The sequence below is a fragment of the Somniosus microcephalus genome, chromosome 23, assembly GCF_052327205.1.
Source record: "Somniosus microcephalus isolate GS21.2 chromosome 23, FLI_Smic_1.0, whole genome shotgun sequence".
In the NCBI taxonomy this organism is placed as follows: domain Eukaryota; kingdom Metazoa; phylum Chordata; class Chondrichthyes; order Squaliformes; family Somniosidae; genus Somniosus; species Somniosus microcephalus.
Genome location: NC_141009.1, coordinates 62,945,835 through 62,968,240, shown reverse-complemented (window position 1 = coordinate 62,968,240; position 22,406 = coordinate 62,945,835). Strand labels below are relative to the sequence as shown.

The 22,406-nt window shown below is 47.6% G+C and overlaps 1 protein-coding gene across 4 annotated transcripts in view; it reads right to left on the bottom strand.

The window, feature by feature from the left end:
- Positions 1 to 4,155: 4,155 nt before the first annotated feature.
- The window catches only part of LOC147101904 (uncharacterized), a 232,868-nt gene continuing 214,617 nt past the window's right edge, over positions 4,156 to 22,406 (bottom strand). For all 4 annotated transcript variants that reach the window (XM_085965923.1, XM_085965924.1, XM_085965927.1 and 1 more), the window contains 3 exons: positions 10,619 to 10,648; positions 7,994 to 8,023; positions 4,156 to 4,317 (listed from right to left, as the gene is read on the bottom strand). In XM_085965923.1, the coding sequence (XP_085822049.1) occupies positions 4,284 to 4,317; positions 7,994 to 8,023; positions 10,619 to 10,648 (94 nt within the window). In that variant the 3' untranslated portion in view covers positions 4,156 to 4,283. The remainder of the gene's footprint in view (positions 4,318 to 7,993; positions 8,024 to 10,618; positions 10,649 to 22,406) is intronic.

Sequence of the window (22,406 nt, the reverse complement as noted above, 5' to 3'; positions counted from 1 at the left end):
TGCAGTCACCAACCAGACCCCGGCCATGATGTTCTTTAACTGAAGGTTGAGATCTTGTCTGGATTTGCTCAGACCAAATGTACGAAGAGATGTTGAGAATAAGCAATTCCAGCACATCAATGAGAAGCCGACAAGGAGCTTCAATGTAGGGCAACCAGTCTTGGCCCGCGACTACTGAACAGAGAAATGGCAACCAGGAACGATATGCACACGGCAGGGGCCACTAATGTACACAGTGGATGTTGGGGAGAACATTGTGAGATGCCATGTTGACCAGATCCTAGAGTCACAGGAATGAGTCAACCCCATGTCTCGCCCATACGTACCTGGTGATGAACCCGACGTACAGGTAGCATCTATCCCAGAAACAGTAGCATCGGAAGCGGATGAACCAACCGACGACAGGGGGCCAGAATCGCCTCCGCACCAAGAGCAAGACACTCAGGAAAGGCACTATCCAGAAAGGATCAGGAAGCCTCCCCAAAGACTGAATTTATAAATAGACTATTTTCAGTTAATGTTGCATGTTAAAAGTGTTAATTGTAATTAGTTGATATTTAATTGTTAAATGAATGTTATGGTACTGTTAATCTAAAAGGGGAGGCATTGTAATGTATGTACCTTTAAGGGGAGAACTACTTTTTACAGCTCCTGTATACTGTAGTACCGGCAGTGACCACACCTGTATATAAACCCTGAGTAGGGATCTGTACAGTTAGTTTTAGAGTAACCCTCATTCAGTAAACACCTGTTGATTGTTCCCTGCAGTCTCTTGTCTAATTATTGAAGGACACAACATCAAGATACACGGATCTAACAGGGATCATTCGGCGATCCAAGCGTCCCTGGTCCTCGCCTCTCCACATTGTGCCGAAACCAGGCGGCTGCTGGCGGCCATGTGGTGACTACCGACGCCTCAACGACGCCAGCACTCCGGATCGGTACCCGATCCCGCATATCCAGGATTTCTCGGCCCATTTGGCGAGCAATTCTATCTTCTCTAAAGTCAACCTCGTCCGTGGATATCACCAGGTTCCAGTGCACCCACAAGACGTCCTGAAAACCGCAGTCATCACCCCTTTTGGCCTCTTTGAGTTCCTGCGGATGCTGTTTGGCTTAAAGAACGCAGCACAGGCGTTCCAGCGTTTAATGGACTCCGTTCTTCGAGACCTGCGTTTCATCTTCATCTACCTTGACGACATTCTTATCGCCAGTGCCAGCAAGGAGGAGCACATCTCCCATTTGCGTTCCCTCTTTACGTGCCTCAGCCAACATGGTTTAATCATCAACCCGGCCAAGTGCCAGTTCGGCCTGCAACAGATCGATTTCCTGGGACATCGCATAACATCGGACGGCGCCGTCCCTTTGTTGACGAAGGTTGAAGCGGTTACCTCTTTCCCGCGGCCGTCGACAGTCAAGGCCTTGCAGGAGTTCCTGGGGATGGTCAACTTCTACCACCGTTTTGTCCCCAAAGCGGCTCAACTCATGCAACCTTTGTTCGGGGCCCTCAAGGGCAGGTCTGGTAAAGATCCAATCAGCTGGACAGCCTAGATGGTCCAGGCGTTCGGCGACACCAAGAATACTTTGGCCAACGCAACCATGCTGGCGCACCCACTTCCAGGTGCCACCATCGCCCTTACCACTGACGCGTCAGACTACGCCATCGGTGCAGTGCAAGAACAGTGGGTCAACGGCACGTGGCAACCGCTGGCGTTTTTCAGCCGTCAACTACGGAAGAATGAAAAAAAGTACAGCACCTTCGATCGGGAGCTACTGGCCCTTTTCCTCGCCATTCGCCATTTTCGGTTTTTATTGGAGGGGCGCCCCTTCACGGCTTTTGTCGACCATAAACCCCTTACGTTCGCCATGGCCAAGACCGCCGAACCGTGGTCCGCTCGTCAACAATGTCACTTGACGTTCATTTCCGAATTTACCACGGACATTGAACATGTGTCTGGTAAGGACAACCTGGTAGCGGATTGCCTCTCCCGTGCGACGGTCCACGCGGTGCACCTGGGGATCGACTACGCCCTCATGGCTGCAGATCAGGCCTCGGACTTGGAGGTCCAATCATATAGAACCGTTCCCTCTAGCTTCCAAGCGACCGACATCATCTTCCAGGCCGCAGGCGCCACGCTCCTTTGCGGCGTCTCCATGGGATTTCCTCGACCTATCGTGCCAGTCGCCTGGCGCTGGAAGGTTTTTGATGCCATACACGGGTTGTCGCACCCTGGGATGAAGGCTTCGCAACGGCTTATGTCGGCTAAGTTCGTCTGGAAAGGTATGCACCTAGATGTCCGTGACTGGGCTAATACCTGCTTCATGTGCCAGAAGGCCAAAGTCCAGCGTCATGTCAAAGCTCCAGTGGCTGCGTTCACTGTTCCGGAGCATCGTTTCGACCACGTGCATGTGGACCTTGTGGGGCCGCTTCCGCCTTCTCAGGGTTATACTGATCTCCTCACCATAGTGGACCGCACCACTAGGTGGCCAGAGGCAATTCCTTTGGTTTCCACCACTTCGGCAGATGTCGCTAGAGCTTTCATCTCCTGTTGGGTTGCCCGTTTCGGGGTACCGACGGACATCTCTTCTAACCGTGGGCCGCAATTTTCCTCAGAGCTTTGGAACGCTGTGGCTCAGGGGGTCGGCACCAAACTTCATCGCACCACCGCCTATCATCCACAGGCGAACGGCCTTTGCGAGCGATTCCACAGGTCGTTTAAAGCCTCTCTTTGGGCCAGTCTTCAAGGTGCAGGATGGGTGGACAGACTTCCATGGGTCCTTTTGGGTCTTCGTACGGCGCCCAAAGATGACCTACAATCGTCTTCAGCTGAACTTGTCCATGGCCAGCCGCTCCATGTACCAGGGGATTTCCTCCCTTCTCCCACGGAGCCATGGTCCGCCTCCCAGCAACTCGTTCGCCACCAGGAAGCGTCCAGGTGCTTCGCTCCGATACCTACGTCCAATCACGGTTTGCAGAACTCCTACGTGCCACCGGGACTGAAGAATGCGGAGTATGTCTTCATCCGCCACAACGCTCACCGGGATCCGCTCAAGCCCCCTTACACTGGTCCTTTCCGCATCATCGAACCAGGAGACAAATCCTTTTCGGTCGACGTCGGAGGGAAGCCGGATCACATCTTGGTGGACCGCTTGAAGCCGGCTCACCTGGACCTGGACCACCCTGTCGTAGTTGCTCAACCACCCAAACGTGGCCGACCGCCCGCAGCCGCCGCACCAGATCAACCAAAGCCGCCTGCCAACTCGACCGCGCTCGCCGCGCCTGCTTATCCACAACCGACTGCCAACTCGACCACCGGTCATCAACAGGGTATCGAAGTCGATCGGACAGGCTTGTCAGGCCTCCTCCTTGCCTCACTTTTTCTGTTAAAGACAATTCTGGGGGGGCGCATGTGGCGGAGCCACCAAAGGACTCAGAGCAGTTGTACATAATTCCTTTAACATCAATGCAGTTACTGTCTGTGCCTGTACCTTTAATTACACTGTTTGACTGTACAATGTCTAGTTACCTTTACAGCGCGGTTTCAACGTGATGACGTCATGCCGTTAGTCACGTGATGCCCCAATGGCGGGAAGAACGTGATGATGTCATGACATCAGTCTTCTGACCAGGGGATCAGTCCTCGTGGAGCCCTCAAAGAGAGTAGACCTGTAATTGATGTGTTCTAGCAGTTTCCAGTTTAAACTTGTTTCGTTTCATTAAAGTTCATTGTTTGAATTGCCTGATTCGAACTCAGTCTTTTTGATAGGAACCTCCGTTCCTACAACATCATTGGAGGCGGCTTTCAAACTGAAAAAACTAATTGGGCCATGGGTTCCCACACGCTGGAACTCAATTGCCCAATTAGGTGAAAATCGCATCATTCTCCCACAACGATTTGGAATCAGCTGGATAACACGAAAAGCGGATGACACGACCCCAGCCCGCCCCAATGTCAAAATTGAGCCCTTCTTGTCAGCACTGTGCGGCTGCAGGCCTACCCCCTGCAGCCAGCCTGCCTCTCAATCTGGCTGGCTGTGGGCAGGAAACCGAGGCCTTACATGTAAATCATGCCCTGCCGTTAAAGATGGCAGGGCCTGCGGGAACCCCGGCCTCCCGACCACATTGGAGCATCCCACCACCCCAACATGCCTTCCTCCAGAAAATTTGGGCCTTTGATTGGGATCAAAAAGTTGGTTCCTGATTTCTTTAATGTACTGGAATGAATAAATAGTTTGTCTCAGGAAAGGTACTGTAATAATAGAGCAAACTGTGTGTGTTGTACTCACTGCACTGAACTTGAAGAACTCGGATACACCCTGAACAAAGAAAAACAACAAATTATTAACTGTGTTGCTGGGCTTTCTCACTTCAGTTTTTAATAATTTTACTTCAAGATTTTCATGACAGTCAAAATATAATTTAAACTATAGAGGCCAATAAAACAGAAAGAAAAAACCCACAACATAACAAGTTCCAAAGAGTGACCCTAGCCTTGGTTACAGATAAATTAGCATTGAAATATCCAGGGTTAACATGAACTCTCTGCACCAAAAGCACACACACAAAAGGGAACCCCAAGAAACCGAGGGGAGGAATTCCCCTAGAGGGCCATTTGGGGCGTTAAGTCAAAAATGTTTGAAAAGTTAGTACCAGGCGCCAACCTTCTCAAACATTTGAGAAATTCCCATTTTTGATCCAAGAGGGAAGGGGAGCTAAGTCAAGCGCTCAACTTGCCTCCTGGAGCACTAGAGGTGGGGAATGTCCCGATCCGGGACGATGCGCTCAGCAGCGCCCCGACTGGCCACACATGTTGCTGCCGCGTTGCAGGTGCTCCTCCTTCAATTAAAGGGAAGGGCTTCCCGCTGCAAAATCTGCATTTTTTTTGGCATCTGCTGCGCGAGTATTGCGCGATCAACCCGGCACTCAAGCAAAAAATTTTTTTAAATCAGCGATTTTTTTCATGTCAGCCAGCCACCGTGCCTTTAAATGGTGCCCCGTGAGTGGCCGGCCTCAGTGTTCGCAACCCCTGCAGCAGTCGGTAATATCGCCCGGCGCTGCTGCGGGGCGCGAGGGGGAATGTTTTCTCCTGAGGCGCTACCGGGGCGCTGCGCCAGGAGATGACGTCATGATCTCCGGGCGCAGAAGATCAGTGCGATACCCGGTTGCGCCACAGCTGATATTTCTACGGGAGGCACGGTTATCGCCTCGGGGGTGGGGGGTAAAAAGCCATTTGCGCCCCGTTAGCGCCTCCCACTGGAGGGTTAAAGGAGCGGAATTTCGCCCCCCTACTCTCTTATGAGATTCCCACTTGATCCTAAAAAAACATTTTCTGAAGTCCTTTTTATTTTTCATCCCTCCACTTGGTTTCCCACTCTTGCACAGTATAAAAGACCATTGCCTGTGTCAACGCATCTGTTCATTTTGATCCAAAGTAGCAAACAGAATAGAAAACTATTGTGTACAATCCCTGTTAGACCTAAGGGGTATTCCTGGGTGCGAGAGTAGTGTTTAAAGAATATCTGTTGAAGAACAAAGAAAATCAAACAAGTTACGTAATCTTTTCTTACTTCATTTGACATCATCCACATCACTACTGGCCAGTCGTGCCCAGGAGGAGGGGTAGTGAGGTGTCACAAGTATGTTAAAGAGTAAAAGATCAATTATTTCCTATGCTCGAGTCTTCTCATGTCCCCCAAGCCCATGAAAATCACCCCCAAAGTAGCAACTCTGCAGTAGGCTTCTAACAGAGGTGTCCTAAGCTTTAGGATCCTAATGCCCAGTCCTAATGCCCTGAATCAAGCTCAGTGCTGCCAAAGACAGCTGACAGGTCTCCACATCGCAGTAAGCATCTCACTTGACATCTGCCAGTTCCTGAAAAATGATTGCTGAGTCCGTGACTGGTGAGGTGTGCTTCCAGTCAGTGGAGACACAGTGGACCCAGCAGGTCCTGTCTGCTCTGACCATTACTGGAAGTTCCTTTCATAAGTTATCCAACATTTCCATGAAGGTGAATCAAAAAGTAATGGGTACAATGTACTCTGCAAATATTAAGAACTGAGACGTTTCCAAGATCCTGAGTATTGCCTCTCTCCCAATGCAGGGTTACATTCATTAGGACAGGTTAAAGGTAAACTTTAATTAATGTGTGGACATTCATAGAGTCATAACGGCACAAAAGTCTGTGCCGGCTCTCTGTAGAGCAATCCAGTCAGTCCCATTCCCCCGCTCTATCCCCGTAGCCCTGCAAGTTTATTTCCCTCAAGTGCCTATCCAGTCTCCCCTTGAAAACATTGAGTGTCTCCACTGCCACCACTTCCGTCGGCAGAGAATTCCAGGTCATCACCACTCGTTGCGTAAAAAAGTTGTTCCTCACATCCCCCCTGTATCCCTTGCCCAAAACCTTAAATATGTGTCCCCTAGCCTTTCCCCATCTAGCCTATCCAAACCCGTCATAATCTTGTACACCTCTATCAAATCACCCCTAAACCTCCTTTGCTCTAATGAAAACAAATCCAGCTTCTCCAACCTGTCCTTGTAACTAAGATCCCCCATTCCCGGAACCATTCTGGTAAATCTCCTCTGCACCCTCTCAAGGGCCTTCACATCCTTCCTAAAGTGTGGTAACCAGAACTGGACGCAATATTCCAGTTGTGGCCTAACCAGCGCTTTATAAAGGTTCAGCATAACTTCTCTACTTTTGTACTCAATACCTCTATTTATGAACCCAAGATCCCATATGCTTTGTTAACCACTCTCTCAATAATTAATTGGGCCAGAACTTCGGGTCCCCATGGGTGAGTACGCGCTGGGTACTCATGTGTAGGCCCAACGAAAGTGCCGGTTTTGTGCATGCACTGCGCATGCGCGGGAAACCGGAACTTCCGTTCCCTTAAAGGAAGGGGTTCACAGGTCGAACACGTGCGCCGCAGAGGCAGCGCGTACGCCTGGAACTTCTGTTTTTTTTGCAGGTTTCTCCGGGAGGGTAAGTCTCCAGGAGCTACGCTTCTAAAAAGCAGTCGCAAGGCCTGCTTTTAACAAGGTAAGTGGTGAATTAAGTAAAATTTAAACATTTTCCCACAGATTTATTATTTTTAAATACTTTAAAGAAAGGTAAGTTTATTTTTAGCCCCATTAGAAACTGTAATTAATTTTTTCAAAAATTTAAATTATTGTTTAAAATAGTTATTTTATGTAATTTATAGTTATTTTAAAAATGTGATTTTTTAAAATTAATTTATTTGAAGTTTTAGTGATGTTTTGGGGCTGAATTGTATTCATAGATTTGACAGGTCTTCCTGACAAATCTATGAATACAGATTCCCTGCTACCATTTGCTCTCCATGGCCCACGTGATCCCAGGGGACGCTTCGAACGAACTGCGCCCCTGGGATACGCAAGCACTGCGCGGCGGCAGTTGGAGCAGGCCCAGGATCGGAATCCCACGCGGGCCAACAGCACAACGGCCGGCGTGCTAGGTAAGTGCAAGTTGGAGGCTGGCACCCGCGGGAAGCCTCCGAACCGAATTTCTGGGCCAATATGTCTTTCCACCTTCAGGGACATATGCACATTAACTCCCAGGTCCCTGCATACTCTTTAAAACTGTGCCATTAAGTGTATATTGCCTCTCCCTGTTCCTTCTGCCAAAATGCATCACTTCACACTTCTCTCTCTGCAATATTCCTAGGGTATTTCTTTGCTATTTTAAAGGCGCATTTAACCCGCTGTAAATAAGCATCACACAAAGGCATTAGCAATTGTGCACTAATATTGCACACAGTAAATTACAGGCTATAAATAAAAGACAAATGGAGAAGAAGAAAGATTAGGGGTAAAGGAAAAACTAGGTTAGCAGAAATAATACATTTTTATTAGTTTTTCAATGCCTATTTAGATTTTGACTAGCTTTATTACGTCAATACACAATGGCTCATTCTAGACAAAACTTTTCATCAAGTTACTGTAATACTTCAGCAGTGAGTTTTTTGTACTGACCAATCTTCAGTTAAAGATGCTCTTGGCCTTCTAAGAATACAAAAAAAGAACCATTAGAAATATCCTCTAAAAATATTGGCATTTTTACTTTCTGTTGAGGACTCGAGTTTTATCAGCAAGAAACACCAAAAAGTATGAGTTCTGTCAACAACAGTTACGTTTAGTCTCTGGGTGTGTCCTCCTGCCGCTGGTTCTCCCTCCCCGCCGCTGGCTAGGTTGTCCATTTGGCCGGCTGCCAGAAGGGAAATGGAACAAAAAATGTTCATGAGGTCCTGTCGTTAAGTTCATCAGGACCTCCGTGTCCCCAGACCCCTGCCCGGTACTTTGACTGTTTTCGGCCTACCCCGTGACCTCTTCACCGCCCTGTAAATATCGGGGCCGTGATGTTGGGAACACTCTGGTCCTATTCAGGTTGTGAACAAAAAGTGATTAAAAAAATAGAGACAGAGACACAGTCAGTCAGGTCTAGCAAAGATAGCAAAGTCAGTCAGGTTTAAAACAGCTGTAAGTGTAAGAAAGGGACTTGTATTTATATAACATCTTGTAGGAATGTCTAGTTCCTATCAAGAGACTGAGGTCGACTCAGGCGATCAACAAACGATGTTTAATATGAAACAAACGGAGTTTAACAAACCAATACACGAGAACTATGAAAACAGGTCTAGTCAGTTCGGAGGCTCCACGAGGACTGCTAGGGCGGTCCCGTGGTTGGCGTCATGACGTCATCACGTTTTTCCCGCCGGTGGGGGATCACGTGATGAACGACATGACATCATCACGTTTGCCCGTGCTCTTAAAGGGACCGCGCTCTGTACATGCAAACAGTAAAAACAAAGATACAGACTCAGGCTGTAGCTAACATATTGTTAAAGGGAATTATATACAGTTGGTCGGAGTCCCTTAGTGGCTCCGCCACAATCTCATCATTTCTGTCAATAAACACTTCACATGAAATGAATTGCTTTCAACTGAGTGACTGCTATGCATGAAGTGTCAAGAACAGTTTCCAAATTTAAAAAGCGGATGAGCTTTTCAACATTCTGTATGGACAATACCAATGTAAAGTAAAAAATCTGAAAAAACTCTGTAGATTCCCTCTGCATAAAGATAGAAATATCCCCAAAGGCTGGCTCTGCCAGAAAGTGTATCTGGATAGAACAGGCCCTTGAATATCTTTACTGTGTTAGCAACATCTCGCACCGTTGCTACCAGTCCCCAAATCCCAATATTAGAATTAATTACCATGACTTACCAGAAGGTTTGGATTCTGCATTCCCATTAAATGGGAGGAGAGTCACACATCCTTAATTACTGTATCCTACTTTCTTTGTTACTATCTCAGGTAACCAATAAATTTTCTATTCCTTTTTCCACCAATTTTCTCCCCTTGTTGCGCAGTGGTTACAAAGCACTGGACACCACCTACTGCCCCGAATCACTGCTCCATTCCCAAATATCTTTAACTTTGGAAGTGACTCAGACACTTGGGGAGCATTCCAACTTAAAAAAATGGGTGGATTTGGAGTGTGGGGGTATCTAATTGTTGAAAATGGGATTCCCAACCTGATCTTCCCTCCATCGCACCCACTTCCAGTTGTAATAGAGGTTGGACGGGGGGGGGGGGGGCGGGCGACCAGAACACACCAGTGGGCGGAACGTCAATTTAATATCATAATGTGGCTGGAAGCCTCTTTTTTAACCTCCATATTGTTTTCTACTGCATGTGGATGGGCTTCACACAATTCGTTAAAGCAAGATGGGGACTACTGGATCCAGGAGGTAAGTGGCTTTATACCTACCTCCTGGATCCAGGGTTCCGACCTAACCCAGCCCCCACGGTCGGAGATTGAGGGGGGAGGGGAAAGAGAGGACTGGGATCGCCTTTCCAGGTCTCACCCATACGCCCAGGCCTTCCCCCGCAACGGTGATGCTGAATACGACCACGATTCTCCAGTGGCCGGAACACGATCGTCTCTCTCCTGCCCCATCCGTCTCTCCCTGATCTCTACCCGAAAGCTTCCTGCAACCCGATCCTCTCTCCCCACTGCACCTCTGCCTGACCGCTCCCCCGATCCTTTCCTGGCCTGATCCCCGATCGCTAGCCAATCAACCATTCGACCCTTTCAATGGCCCACGATCCTCTCTCCCCACCCATTCCATTGCACGGCCCCGATCCCTGGTCCTCTCCACCTCCCCCCAGATCCATTGCCAGGCCCTGGTCCTCTCTGCCCCGCTCGCTCCAATCCATTGCCAGGCCCCCGGTCTTCTCTTCCCCCGCCACCCCGCCGATCTATTACCCGGTCCAGCTCTCACGCAAACGCTTATTCCTTCATCTGTGCGGCCACAGGCCTACCCCCTGCAGCCAGCCAGCCTCTCAATCTGGCTGGCTGCGGGTGGGAGTCCGAGGTCTCATATGCAAATCATGCCCTGCCATTAAAGTCGGCCTCCCGGGTTTCCCGACCACATTGGAGCACCCCCCAACCCCAACATGCCTTCCTCCAGAAAATTCTGGCCTTTGATTGGGATCAAAAAGTTGGTTCCTGATTTCTTTCATGTACTGGAATGAATAGTTTGTCTCAGGAAAGGTACTGTAATAATAGAGCAAACTGTGTGTGTTGTACTCACTGCACTGGACTTGAAGAACTTGGATACACCCTGAACAAAGAAAAACAACAAATCATTAACTGTGATGCTGGGATTTCTCACTTCAGTTTTTAATAATTTTACTTCAAGATTTTCATAACAGTCAAAATATAATTTAAACTATAAAGGCCAATAAAACGGAAAGAAAAAACCCCACAACATAACAAGTTCCAAAGAGTGACCCTAGCCATGGTTACAGATAAATTAGCATTGAAACATTCAGGGTTAACATGAACTCTCTGCACCAAAAGCACACACACGAAAGGAAAACCCAAGAAACCTCAGGGGAGGAATTCCCCATGAGGGTCATTTGGGGCACTAAGTCAAAAATGTTTGAAACGTTAGCACCAGGCGCCAACCTTCTCAAACATCTGAGAAATTCCCATTTTTGCTCCAAGAGGGAAGGGGAGCAAAATCAAGCGCTCAACTTGCCTCCTGGAGTGCGAGAGGTGGGGAATGTCCCGATCCGGAGCGATGTGCTCAGCAGCGCCACGAGTGGCCACACATGGTGCTGCCGCGTTGCAGGGGATCCTCCTTCAATTAAAGGGAAGGGCTTCCCGCTGTGAACTCTGCATTTTTTTGGGCATCTGCTGGAGCACCAGGCTGCGCGAGTGTTGCGTGATCAACCCGGCACTCAAGCAAATTTTTTTTTTAAATCAGCGATTTTTTTCATGTCGGCCGGCCACCGTGCCTTTAAATGGTGCCCCGTGAGTGGCCGGCCTCAGTGTTCGGAACCCCTGCAGCAGTCGGTAATATCGCCCGGCGCTGCTGCGGGGCGCGCGGGGGAATGTTTCTCTCGAGGCCCTTCCGGGGCGCTGCGCCGCGCCAGGAGATGATGTCATGATCTCCGGGAGCAGAGGTTCGGGGCGATACCCGGTAGCGCCGCAGCTAATAATTCCACGGGAGGCACGGTTATCGTCTCGGGGGGTGCAAGAAGCCATTTGCGCCCCGTTAGCGCCTCCCACTGGAGGGTCAAAGGAGCGGAATTTCACCCCCTACTCTCTTATGAGATTCCCATTTGATCCTAAAATACATTTTCTGAAGTCCTTTTTATTTTTCATCCCTGCACTTGGTTTCCCACTCTTGCACAGTATAAAAGACTGCTGTCTGTGTCAACACATCAGCTCATTTTGATCCAAAGTAGCAAAAGGAATAGAAAACTATTGTGTACAATCCCTGCTCGACCTCAGGGGTATTCCTGGGTGCGAGAGCAGTGTTTAAAGAATATCTGTTGAAGAACAAAGAAAATCAAACAAGATAGGTAATCTTTTCTTACTTCTTCATTTGGCATCATCCACATCACTACTGGCCAGTCGTGCCCAGGAGGAGGGGTTAGTGAGTTGTCACGTATGTTAAAAAGTAAAAGATTATTTATTTCCTACGCTTGAGTCTTCTCATGTCCCCCAAGCCCATGACAATCACCCCCAAAGTAGCAACTCTGCAGTAGGCTTCTAACAGAGGTGTCCAAAGCTTTGGGATCCTAATGCCCAGTCCCAGAGCCCTGATTCAAGCTCAGTGCTGCCAAAGACAGCTGACAGGTCACCACATCGCAGTAAGTATCTCACTTGACATCTGCCAGTTCCTGAAAAATGATTGCTGAGTCAGTGACTGGTGAGGTGTGCTTCCAGTCAGTGGAGACACAGTGGACCCAGCAGGTCCTGTCTGCTCTGACCATTACTGGAAGTTGTTTTCAAAAGTTATCCAAGATTTCAGAGTGATAAAGGCACAGAAGGAAGCCATTCGGCCCATCGAGTCCATGCTGGCTCTCTATAGAGTAATCCAGTTTTTCCTCACATCCCCCTGTATCTCTTGCCCAAAACCTTAAATCTGTGTCCCCTAGTCCTTGTACTATCAACTAGTGGGAACAGGCTTTCCCCGTCTATCCTATCCAAACCCCCATCCCCGGAACCATTCTGGTAAATCTCCTCTGCACCCTCTCAAGGGCCTTCACATCCTTCCTAAAGTGTGGTGACCAGAACTGGACACAATACTCCAGTTGTGGCCTAACCAGCGCTTTATAAAGGTTCAGCATAACTTCTCTACTTTTGTACTCAATACCTCTATTGATGATGTCCAAGATCCCATATGCTTTGTTAACCACTTTCTCAATATGTCCTGCCACCTTCAGGGACATATGCACATTAACTCCCAGGTCCCTCTGTCCCTGCACACTCTTTAAAACTGTGCCATTAAGTGTATATTGCCTCTCCCTGTTCCTTCTGCCAAAATGCATCACCTCACACTTCTCTGTATTAAATTCCATCTGCCACTTGTCTGCCCATTCTGCTAGCCTTTCTGTGTCCTGTTGCAGTCGATTGATATCATCCTCACCGTTTGCCACACCCCCAAGTTTGGTGTCTTCGGCAAATTTAGAAATTCTACTCTTCCAATATCCAGGTCATTTATATATCAAAAAAAGCAGTGGCCCCAGCACTGACCCTTGGGGAACACCACTGTCTACCGTCCTCCAGTCTGAAAAACAGCTATTTACCACAACTCGCTGTTTTCTGTCCTTAAGCCATTTCTTTATCCAAGCTGCCACTGACCCACCTATTCCATGAGCCTCAATTTTGTTAACCAGCCTTCTATGTGCTACTTTGCCAAATGCCTTCCGAAAATCCATGTAGACAACATTCATTGTATTCCCTTCATCAATCCTCCCTGTTACTTCATCAAAAAATTCAATTAGATTAGTCAAACACGATCTGCCTTTTACAAACCCGTGTTGGCTCTCCTTAATTAGCTTAAACCTCTCCAAATGCCCGTTAATTTTTTCCTTGATTACTGTTTCTAAAACTTTGCCCACCACTGATGTTAAACTGACTGGCCTGTAGTTACCAGGATTATCCTTACACCCTTTCTTGAACAACGGTGTCACATTTGCCACTTTCCAATCCTTAGGCACCTCCCCCGCATCTAGGGAAGATTGGAAAATTATGGCAAGCTTTTCCGCTATCTCCTTCCCGAATTCCCTTAGTAACCTGCGATGCAAGCCATCTGGACCAGGCGACTTGTCCACTCTAAGTGTATCCAGCCTTTCTAGTACATCCTGTCTATCAATTTTCACCCCTTCTATTGCTTCTACCTTTTCCACTTCTACCGATATTTTATCAGCATCCACCTCCTTAGTAAACACCGATACAAAGTACTCATTGATTATTCTAGCCTTGCCATGCGCCTCTAAGCATGTATCACCTTCTTTGTCTCTAATAGGCTCCACCCCGCCTCTTACTACCCGCTTACTGTTTACATGCTGGTAGAAGATTTTGGGGCTCCCTTTTATGTTAATCGCCATTCTACTCTCATATTCTCTCTTTGCCAATCTTACTTTCATCTTCACATCCACTCTCAACTAGTTATATTTGGTCTGGTTCTTCCTTGAAAAATTCACTTGACATGGATCATACACCCTCTTTTTTTGTTTCATCATCTTCTCTATCTCCCTCGTTATCCAAGGAGCCCTTGCTTTGGTTCCCTTACCCTTCCCTCTTGTTGGAATGTACCTAGACTGTACTTGGAACATCTCCTCCTTAAAGATCACCCATTATTCTGTTACAGTTACAGTTTGTCCTGTCAGTCTGTTACCCTGGCTAGATCCTTTCGCATCCCATTGAAGTTAGCCCTATTCCAGTTTAGAAGTTCCACTCTAGATTGTTCCTTGCTCCTCTCCATTGCTAATCTAAATCTTATGATACGATGATCGCTCGCACCCAAGTGTTCTCCCACAGACACTTGGCCGACCTGGCCCACCTCATTCCCCAGCACCAGCTCCAGCAATGCCTCCTTCTTAGTTGGGCCAAGAACATACTGGTCAAGGAAATTCTCCTGAACACATTTCAGAAATTCCTCCCCCTCCTTTCCCTTTACCCTAGCATTATCCCAATTGATATTTGGGTAATTAAAGTCACCCAATATTACCACTCTATAGCTCTTGTATATCTCTGCGATTTCCCTGCAGATTTGCTCCTCTACTTCCCTCTCACTATTTGGAGGCCTATAGAATACTCCCAATAGCATGATCATACCCTTTTTGCTCCTCAACTCTAACCAAACGGATTCTGTCCTTGTCCCCTCAAGAACATCCTCCCTTTCCAACACTACAATGTCTTCCTTAATCAGCACTTCCACCCCACCTCCCTTTTCTCCTTCCCTATCTTTTCTGAACACCTTGTACCCTTGAATATTAAGTGCCCAGTCCTCACCATTTGTAAGCCACGTTTCCGTTATTGCCGCAACATCATATTGCCACATGGCTAATTGTGCTTGTAGCTCACACAACCTTATTAACCACACTTTGTGCGTTTACGTACATGCATTCTAAACCCATTTTTGAATTTTTTTAGTCTTAGTCTGCCCCTATCTAATATGTTTCTACTACCGCCTCTAGAACATAAGACGTAGGAGCAGGAGTCGGTCATTTGGCCCCTCGAGCCTGCTCCACCATTCAATAAAATCATGGCTGATCTGATCTTGGCCTCAACTCCACTTCCCTGCCCGCTCCCCATAATCCTAGACACCCTTACCTTTCAAAAATCTGTTTATCTCCACCTTAATTATATACAGTATTCAATGACCCAGCCTCCACAGCTTTCTAGGGAAGAGAATTCCAAAGATTCACGGCCCTCTGAGAGAAGAAATTCCTCCTCATTTCCAATTTAAAAGGGTGCCCCCTTATTCTGAAATTATGCCCCGTAGTTCTAGATTTCCCCACGAGGGGAAACATCCTCTCTGCATCTACCCTATCAAACCCCTTCAGAATCTTATATGTTTCAATAAGATCCCCTCTCATTCTTCTAAACTCCAATGAGTATAGGCCCAACCTGCTTAACCTTTCTTCATAAGACAACCCCTTCATCTCCGAAATCAACCTCGAGAACCTTCTCTGAACTGCCTCCAATGCAAGTATATCCTTCCTTAAATAAGGAGACCAAAACTGTACGCAGTACTCCAGGTGTGGTCTCACCAACGCCCTGTACAGTTGTAACAGGACTTCCCTACTTTTATACTCCATTTCCTTTGCAATAAAGGCCAACATTCCATTTGCCTTCTGAATTACTTGCTGTACCTGCATGTTAACTTTTTGTGATTCATGTAGAAGGATCCCCAGATCCCTCTGTATCCCAGCATTTTGTAATCTCTCCCCATTTAAATAATAATTTGCTTTTTTATTTTTCCTACCAAAGTGGATAACCTCGCATTTTCCCACATTAAACTCCATCTGCCAGATTTTTGCCCACTCACTGAGCCTATCTATATCCCTTTGGAGATTCTTTGCGTCCTCCACACAATTTGCTTTCCCACCTATCTTTGTATCATCAGCAAATTTAGCTACATTACACTCAGTCCCTGTATCCAAGTCATTAATACAGATTGTAAATAGTTGAGGCCCCAGCGCTGAACTTGCAGCACCCCACTAGTTACAGTTTGCAAACCTGAAAATGACCCATTTATCCCGACTCTGTTTTCTGTTGGTTAGCCAATCCTCTATCCATGCTAATGTATTACCCCCAACCCCATGAGCTCTTATCTCGTGTAGTAACCTTTTATCTGGCACCTTATCGAATGCCTTCTGGAAATCCAAATACACAATATCTACTGGTTCCCCTTTATCCACCCTGCTCGTTACAACCTCAAAGAACTCCAGCAAATTTGTCAAACATGATTTCCCTTTCATAAAACCATGCTGACTCTGCTTGACTCTATTATGATTTTCTAAATGTCCTGCTACCACTTACTTAATGATGGACTCCAGCATTTTCCTAATGACAGATGTTAGTCTAACTGGTCGATAGTTGCCTGCTTTTTGTCTCCCTCCTTTCTTAAATAGGGGCATTACATTTGCGGTTTTCCAGTCCGCTGGGACCTCTCCAGAATCCAGGGAATTTTGGTAGATTACAACCAATGCATCCACTATCTCTGCAATCAACCTCTTTTAAGGCTCTAGGATGCAGGCCATCGGGTCCAGGGAACTTGTCCACCTTTAGTCCCATTAGTTTGCCTAGTACTCTCTCTCTAGTGATAGTGATGGTTTTAAGTTCCCCCCCACCCCAATAGCTCCTTGTTTATCCATTATAGGGATGCTTTTAGCGTCTTCTACCCTGAAGACCGATACAAAATATTTGTTCAAAGTCTCCGCCATTTCCCTGTTTCCCATTATTAATTCCCCAGACTCATCCTCTAGTACTATCTTCTCTAGTAACTATCCCACACCATCACTCTTTTATGCACCTTATTCCTCTTTTCTACTCCTATATGCTGGTGCACATTGTAGTGTATGTACCTTTAAGAGAGAACTACTTTTACAGCTCCTGTATACTGTAGTACCGGCAGTGACCACAACTGTATATAAGCTTTGAGCATGCCTCTGTACCCCCAGTCTTGAGACTACCCTACTCCAGTAAATACCTGTTGATTGTTAAGTTACAGCATCCGTGTGGTTATTGAAAAACATCATACTCTCAGAATCACGGATCTAACAGTGGCCACGAGTGTCGATTCGAATCTACCTGCAACTCTGCATTTCCCTTCGAGGATTCGCTCCGGGAGGGCGGTGGAAGAAAGTCGAGGCCAGAAGCACGGGCGTCGACCACGAGCAACCGCCCAGTCGTCCGGCAGAGAGTGAACATCGCAGGGGAGGCTGTGGAGAGCCGGGCTTGGTTCCCCAGCCACGACGATCAGCAACAGACGGACGACAGTTACAGCGCAGACCCTTCCCGGACAGCGGCGGCTGGAGACGACCGGCGACAGAGAAAAAGCCGAGCAGTGTCGACGGGGTAAGATAGAGGGTGAAGCGCACAGGGCGCAGCCAGGGGTTGAAAACCGAGCGGCGTTGAGGAAAAACAAAACGGAGAGAGAGACGGTAAAGCAGCAGCCGGGTTCAGGACCGAGCGGCGGAAACGGGAAAGGCGCACAGAAAATAAAAAACCGCGCAGAGCAGAGCCAGGGCTCAAGGGCTGAACAGTGTCCGCGGGGAGAAGGGAGAGCGTGGGAGACGCCATTGAGCCGCGGAGAAGAAGGAAGAGCGCGGGAGACGCCATTTTTAGAAGCCGCAGCGGAGAAGAAGGGTGAGCGCGGGAAGAATGGAAAATGCGGGAGACGCCATTTTGTGCCAGCGGAGAAGAAGGGAGAGCGCGGGAGACGCCATTTTTGACAGTTAAATCACACCCAGGGATGCCGAAGAGTGGCAGTATCTCTACGTTCGACAATGAAGTTGAAGATTGGGCGACATATGTGGAACGTATTGAGGTGTACTGCAGGGCGAATGAAGTGCCAGATGCTAGGAAAGCACTGGTTTTGTTAAATTCCATGGGTGCAAAAACCTATGGGTTACTGCGAAACCTAATAACCCCAGAAAAGCCCGTGAATAAGAATTTCGAAAGCATAGTAGAAATCCTACAGGACCACTTAAGCCCCACACCGCTGCTGATAGCAGAATGATTTAAGTTCCATAAAAGGAACCAACATAAAGACGAAAGCAATGCTGAGTACTTAACGGAACTGTGCAAGCTATCGAAACACTGCCAGTTTGGAGTGGGACTAGCAGATACGTTAAGGGACAAGTTTGTGTGTGGGCTTCAAAGTGAAGGAACCCAGAAACGGCTTCTATCAGAAAAGGAACTTACGCTGGACAAGGCTTTCAGTATGGCAGTATCATACAAAGCAGCCCCAAGGGGCGCTGCAGAGATACAACGGAGACCGCAAGAATATGGCACCAATGAAATGTCCTATGGAACAGGGAAGTGTTATCGCTGCGGCAGAACAACACACGACCAGAAGGATTGTTGGTTCAAGGACCAAGTGTGCAGACAGTGTGGAAAAGCAGGACACATAGCAAGAGTCTGCAGGTCTGGGAAGAAAACCAACAGCAAGAAATCTCCACAGGAGAAGTACAAAAAGGTACATAAGGTGATGGACAGTAGTTCAGACGAACAGAAAAGTGATACAGACTCCGGAAGCAAGGAGCTGGGTTGTCTGAAACTACATAAGGTAACCAAAATGGAGGATCACCAGGTTATCTGGGTTACACTCAAGATAGACGGAGTCCAAGTGAAAATGGAATTGGACACAGGATCAGCCCTAACAGTCATAAACCAAAGGGACTACAAGCGGCTATTTTCACATATACCCTTGAAAGCTACAGAGATTGTCTTGAAGACGTACACGGGGCAAAAAGTCTACCCCAAAGGAAAAATAAGGGTGAAAGTGATATACAAAGGCCAGGAAATACCTAAAATGGACTTATATGTATGTATTGCCAGATGGAGGACCACCACTGCTAGGACGTGAATGGATCTGGAAAATACAATTAGATTGGCATTCCATACAGGCACTGAAGGTTGAGGCCAAAAAGGATGACGACGTCACACCTGGACAACTGTCAAAAATGCTAATTGACGCACAAGAAGTGTTCCAGGAGGGACTCGGAACACTAAAAGGCATAACAGCAACGATTAAAATAGGGGAAAATGCAAGCCCAAAGTTTCTTAAGGCCAAACCAGTGCCTTATGCGATCAGACCAGCCGTCGAAGCAGAGCTGGAAGGTTTGGAACGTTCAGGAGTACTGTCCAAAGTAGACTGGAACGAGTGGGCTACACCCATCGTTCCTATGATGAAGAGGTCGTTGAGTAATACGCCTGGGAAACCAAAGAAGGTCCGCATCTGTGGGGATTTTAAGGTGACAGTGAACCCAGTCCTTCACACAGTACAATATCCGCTTCCACGAATTGAGGATATTTTCGCCTCGCTATCTGGAGGTAAACGCTTCACCAAAATTGATCTAGCCCAGGCGTACTTGCAAATGGAGGTAGAAGAAGCCTCGAAACAATACCTCATGATCAACACTCATAAAGGTCTCTACGAATACAACCGGCTGGTGTTCGGGGTAGCATCGGCTCCGGCTATTTGGCAAAGGGCGATGGATCAAGTCCTGCAAGGGATTCCAGGGACCCAGTGTTATTTGGACGACATCCTGGTCACGGGCGAAAATTACAGTGATCACCTCGCCAACCTGGAGAAGGTGTTCACCAGATTAAAGGAATATGGGCTACGAGCTAATCGCTACAATTGCGAGTTTTTCCAGAAGCAGATCTCGTATTGTGGCCACGTTATCGATGAAGAGGGGTTACATAAGTCCCCTGAAAAGATTGAGGCAGTAGTCAAGGCTCCAGCACCGGAAAATGTGTCACAACTGAGGTCGTTCCTCGGGCTGGTAAACTACTACCATAAGTTCTTACCAAATTTGTCTACGGTATTACACCCACTGAACACCCTACTGCAAACAGGGGTATCATGGAAGTGGAATGACGAACGTAAACGAGCTTTCCAGAAGTGCAAAGAATTGATCACATCAAAAGAGGTGTTGGCCCATTTCAACCCAGCACTACCAATTCGTTTGGCATGTGATGCATCACCTATGGTATTGGAGTGGTGCTGTCGCACAAATTCCCAGACGGGTTGGAGAGGCCAGTAGCGTTTGCGTCTCGGTCACTAACCTCAGCCGAGCGCAACTACGCCCAGATTGACAGGGAGGCCCTCAGCCTAGTGTGGGGAGTAAAAAAGTTCAACCACTATCTGCATGGGCAGAAGTTCACCTTGCTGACTGACCACCAACCACTTGTCTCCATCTTTAATCCAAAGAAGGGCGTTCCAGTGATGACTGCACAACGGTTACAAAGATGGTCCCTGTTTCTAGGGGCGAATCAATATGAAATAGAATATAAAGGCACGAAACAGCATGGAAACGCTGATGGGCTATCACGCCTGCCACTGCCTACTGTGGAGGAAGCACCAGCAGTGGACCCTATCGAGATATTTTATTCGTCAATAATTGAACGATTGCCAGTAACGAACACGGATATAGAGAAGGAGACCCGCAATGGTCCGACGCTGTCTCGGGTATATGATTTGACGGTGAGGGGATGGCCAACACATGGCGACTCACTGTTGCCAGCATTCTCATCCAGAAGGGAACAGCTGTCAGTATGCCAGGGGACAGTGATGTGTGGATCCAGAGTGGTGATTCCACCCAAGTTAAGGGAGAGAGTGCTAAATGAGCTTCATGAAGGTCATCTGGGAGGAGTGAAAATGAAAAGCCTTGCTAGGGCTTATGTGTGGTGGCCGGGAATCGATCAACAAATCGAGGACCTAACCAAGAGCTGCTCAGGATGCCAGAAGGTCCAAAATGCACCACCACATGCCCCTCTACACCCATGGGAGTGGCCCTCCTCTCCATGGCAACAGGTGCATATTGATTTTGCTGGTCCATTCATGGACTCAATGTTCTTAATAGCAGTGGATGCTCATTCGAAATGGCCTGAGGTGATAAAAATGTCCTCAACCACTACAGAGAAAACGATTGCAGTCCTGCGGACCATATTTGCCAGGAACGGCTTGCCAGAGCACATTTGCTCTGATAATGGACCACAGTTTGTGTCCGAAGAGTTTCGGAAATTTATGAGAAGGAATGGGGTAAGGCATTACACATCCGCCCCGTATCATCCAGCCACAAATGGATTGGCTGAGAGGTTCGTACAAACCTTTAAAAAGGCGATAAAGGCCATGCGCGACGATGAAATTCCACTACAGCATAAGGTGGACAATTTCTTATTAGCCTACAGAAATGCGACACATGCAGTTACCAACCAGACCCCGGCCATGATGTTCTTTAACCGAAGGTTGAGATCTCGTCTGGATTTGCTCAGACCAAATGTGCGAAGAAATGTTGAGGATCAACAATTCCAGCACATCAATGAGAAGCTGACAAGGAGCTTCAACGTAGGACAACCAGTCTTGGCCCGTGACTACCGAACAGAGAAATGGCAACCCGGAACGATATGCACAAGGCAGGGGCCATTAATGTACACAGTGGATGTCGGGGAGAACATTGTGAGACGCCACGTCGATCAGATCTTAGCGTCACAGGAACGAGTCAACCCCATGTCTCGCGTACCTGAGGATGAACCCGACATACCGGTAGCATCTACCTCAGAACCAGTAGCAGTAGAAACCGATGAACTAACCGACGAAAAGGGGCCAGAATCGCCTCCGCACCAAGAACAAGAACCTCAGGAAAGGCGCTATCCCGAAAGGATCAGGAAGCCGCCCCAAAGACTGAATCTATAAATGGACTATTGTTGTTTAATGTACATGTTAAAGTGTTAATTGTTATTTGAATATTATGGGTACTGCTAATCTAAAAGGGGAGGAATTGTAGTGTATGTACCTTTAAGAGAGAACTACTTTTACAGCTCCTGTATACTGTAGTACCGGCAGTGACCACAACTGTATATAAGCTTTGAGCATGCCTCTGTACCCCCAGTCTTGAGACTACCCTACTCCAGTAAACACCTGTTGATTGTTAAGTTACAGCATCCGTGTAGTTATTGAAAAACATCATACTCTCAGAATCACGGATCTAACACCCATCCCCCTGCCAAGCTAGTTTAAGCCCTTCGCAACAGCACTAGCAAACCTCCCCGCGAGAATATTCGTTCCGGCTCTGTTGAGGTGTAACCCATCTGGCTTGTACAGGTCCCACCTTCCGCGGAAACGATTCCAATGCCTCAGGAATTTAAAGCCCTCCCTCCTGCACCACCTCTCCAACCATGCATTCATCTTTTCTATCCTCCTATTTCTGTACTCACTAGCCTGTGGCACCGGGAGTAATCCGGAGATTACTACCTTTGAGGTCCTGCTTTTTAATCTCTCTCCTAGCTCCCTAAACTCTGCCTGCAGGACCTCATCCCTCTTTCTGCCTATGTCGTTGGTACCG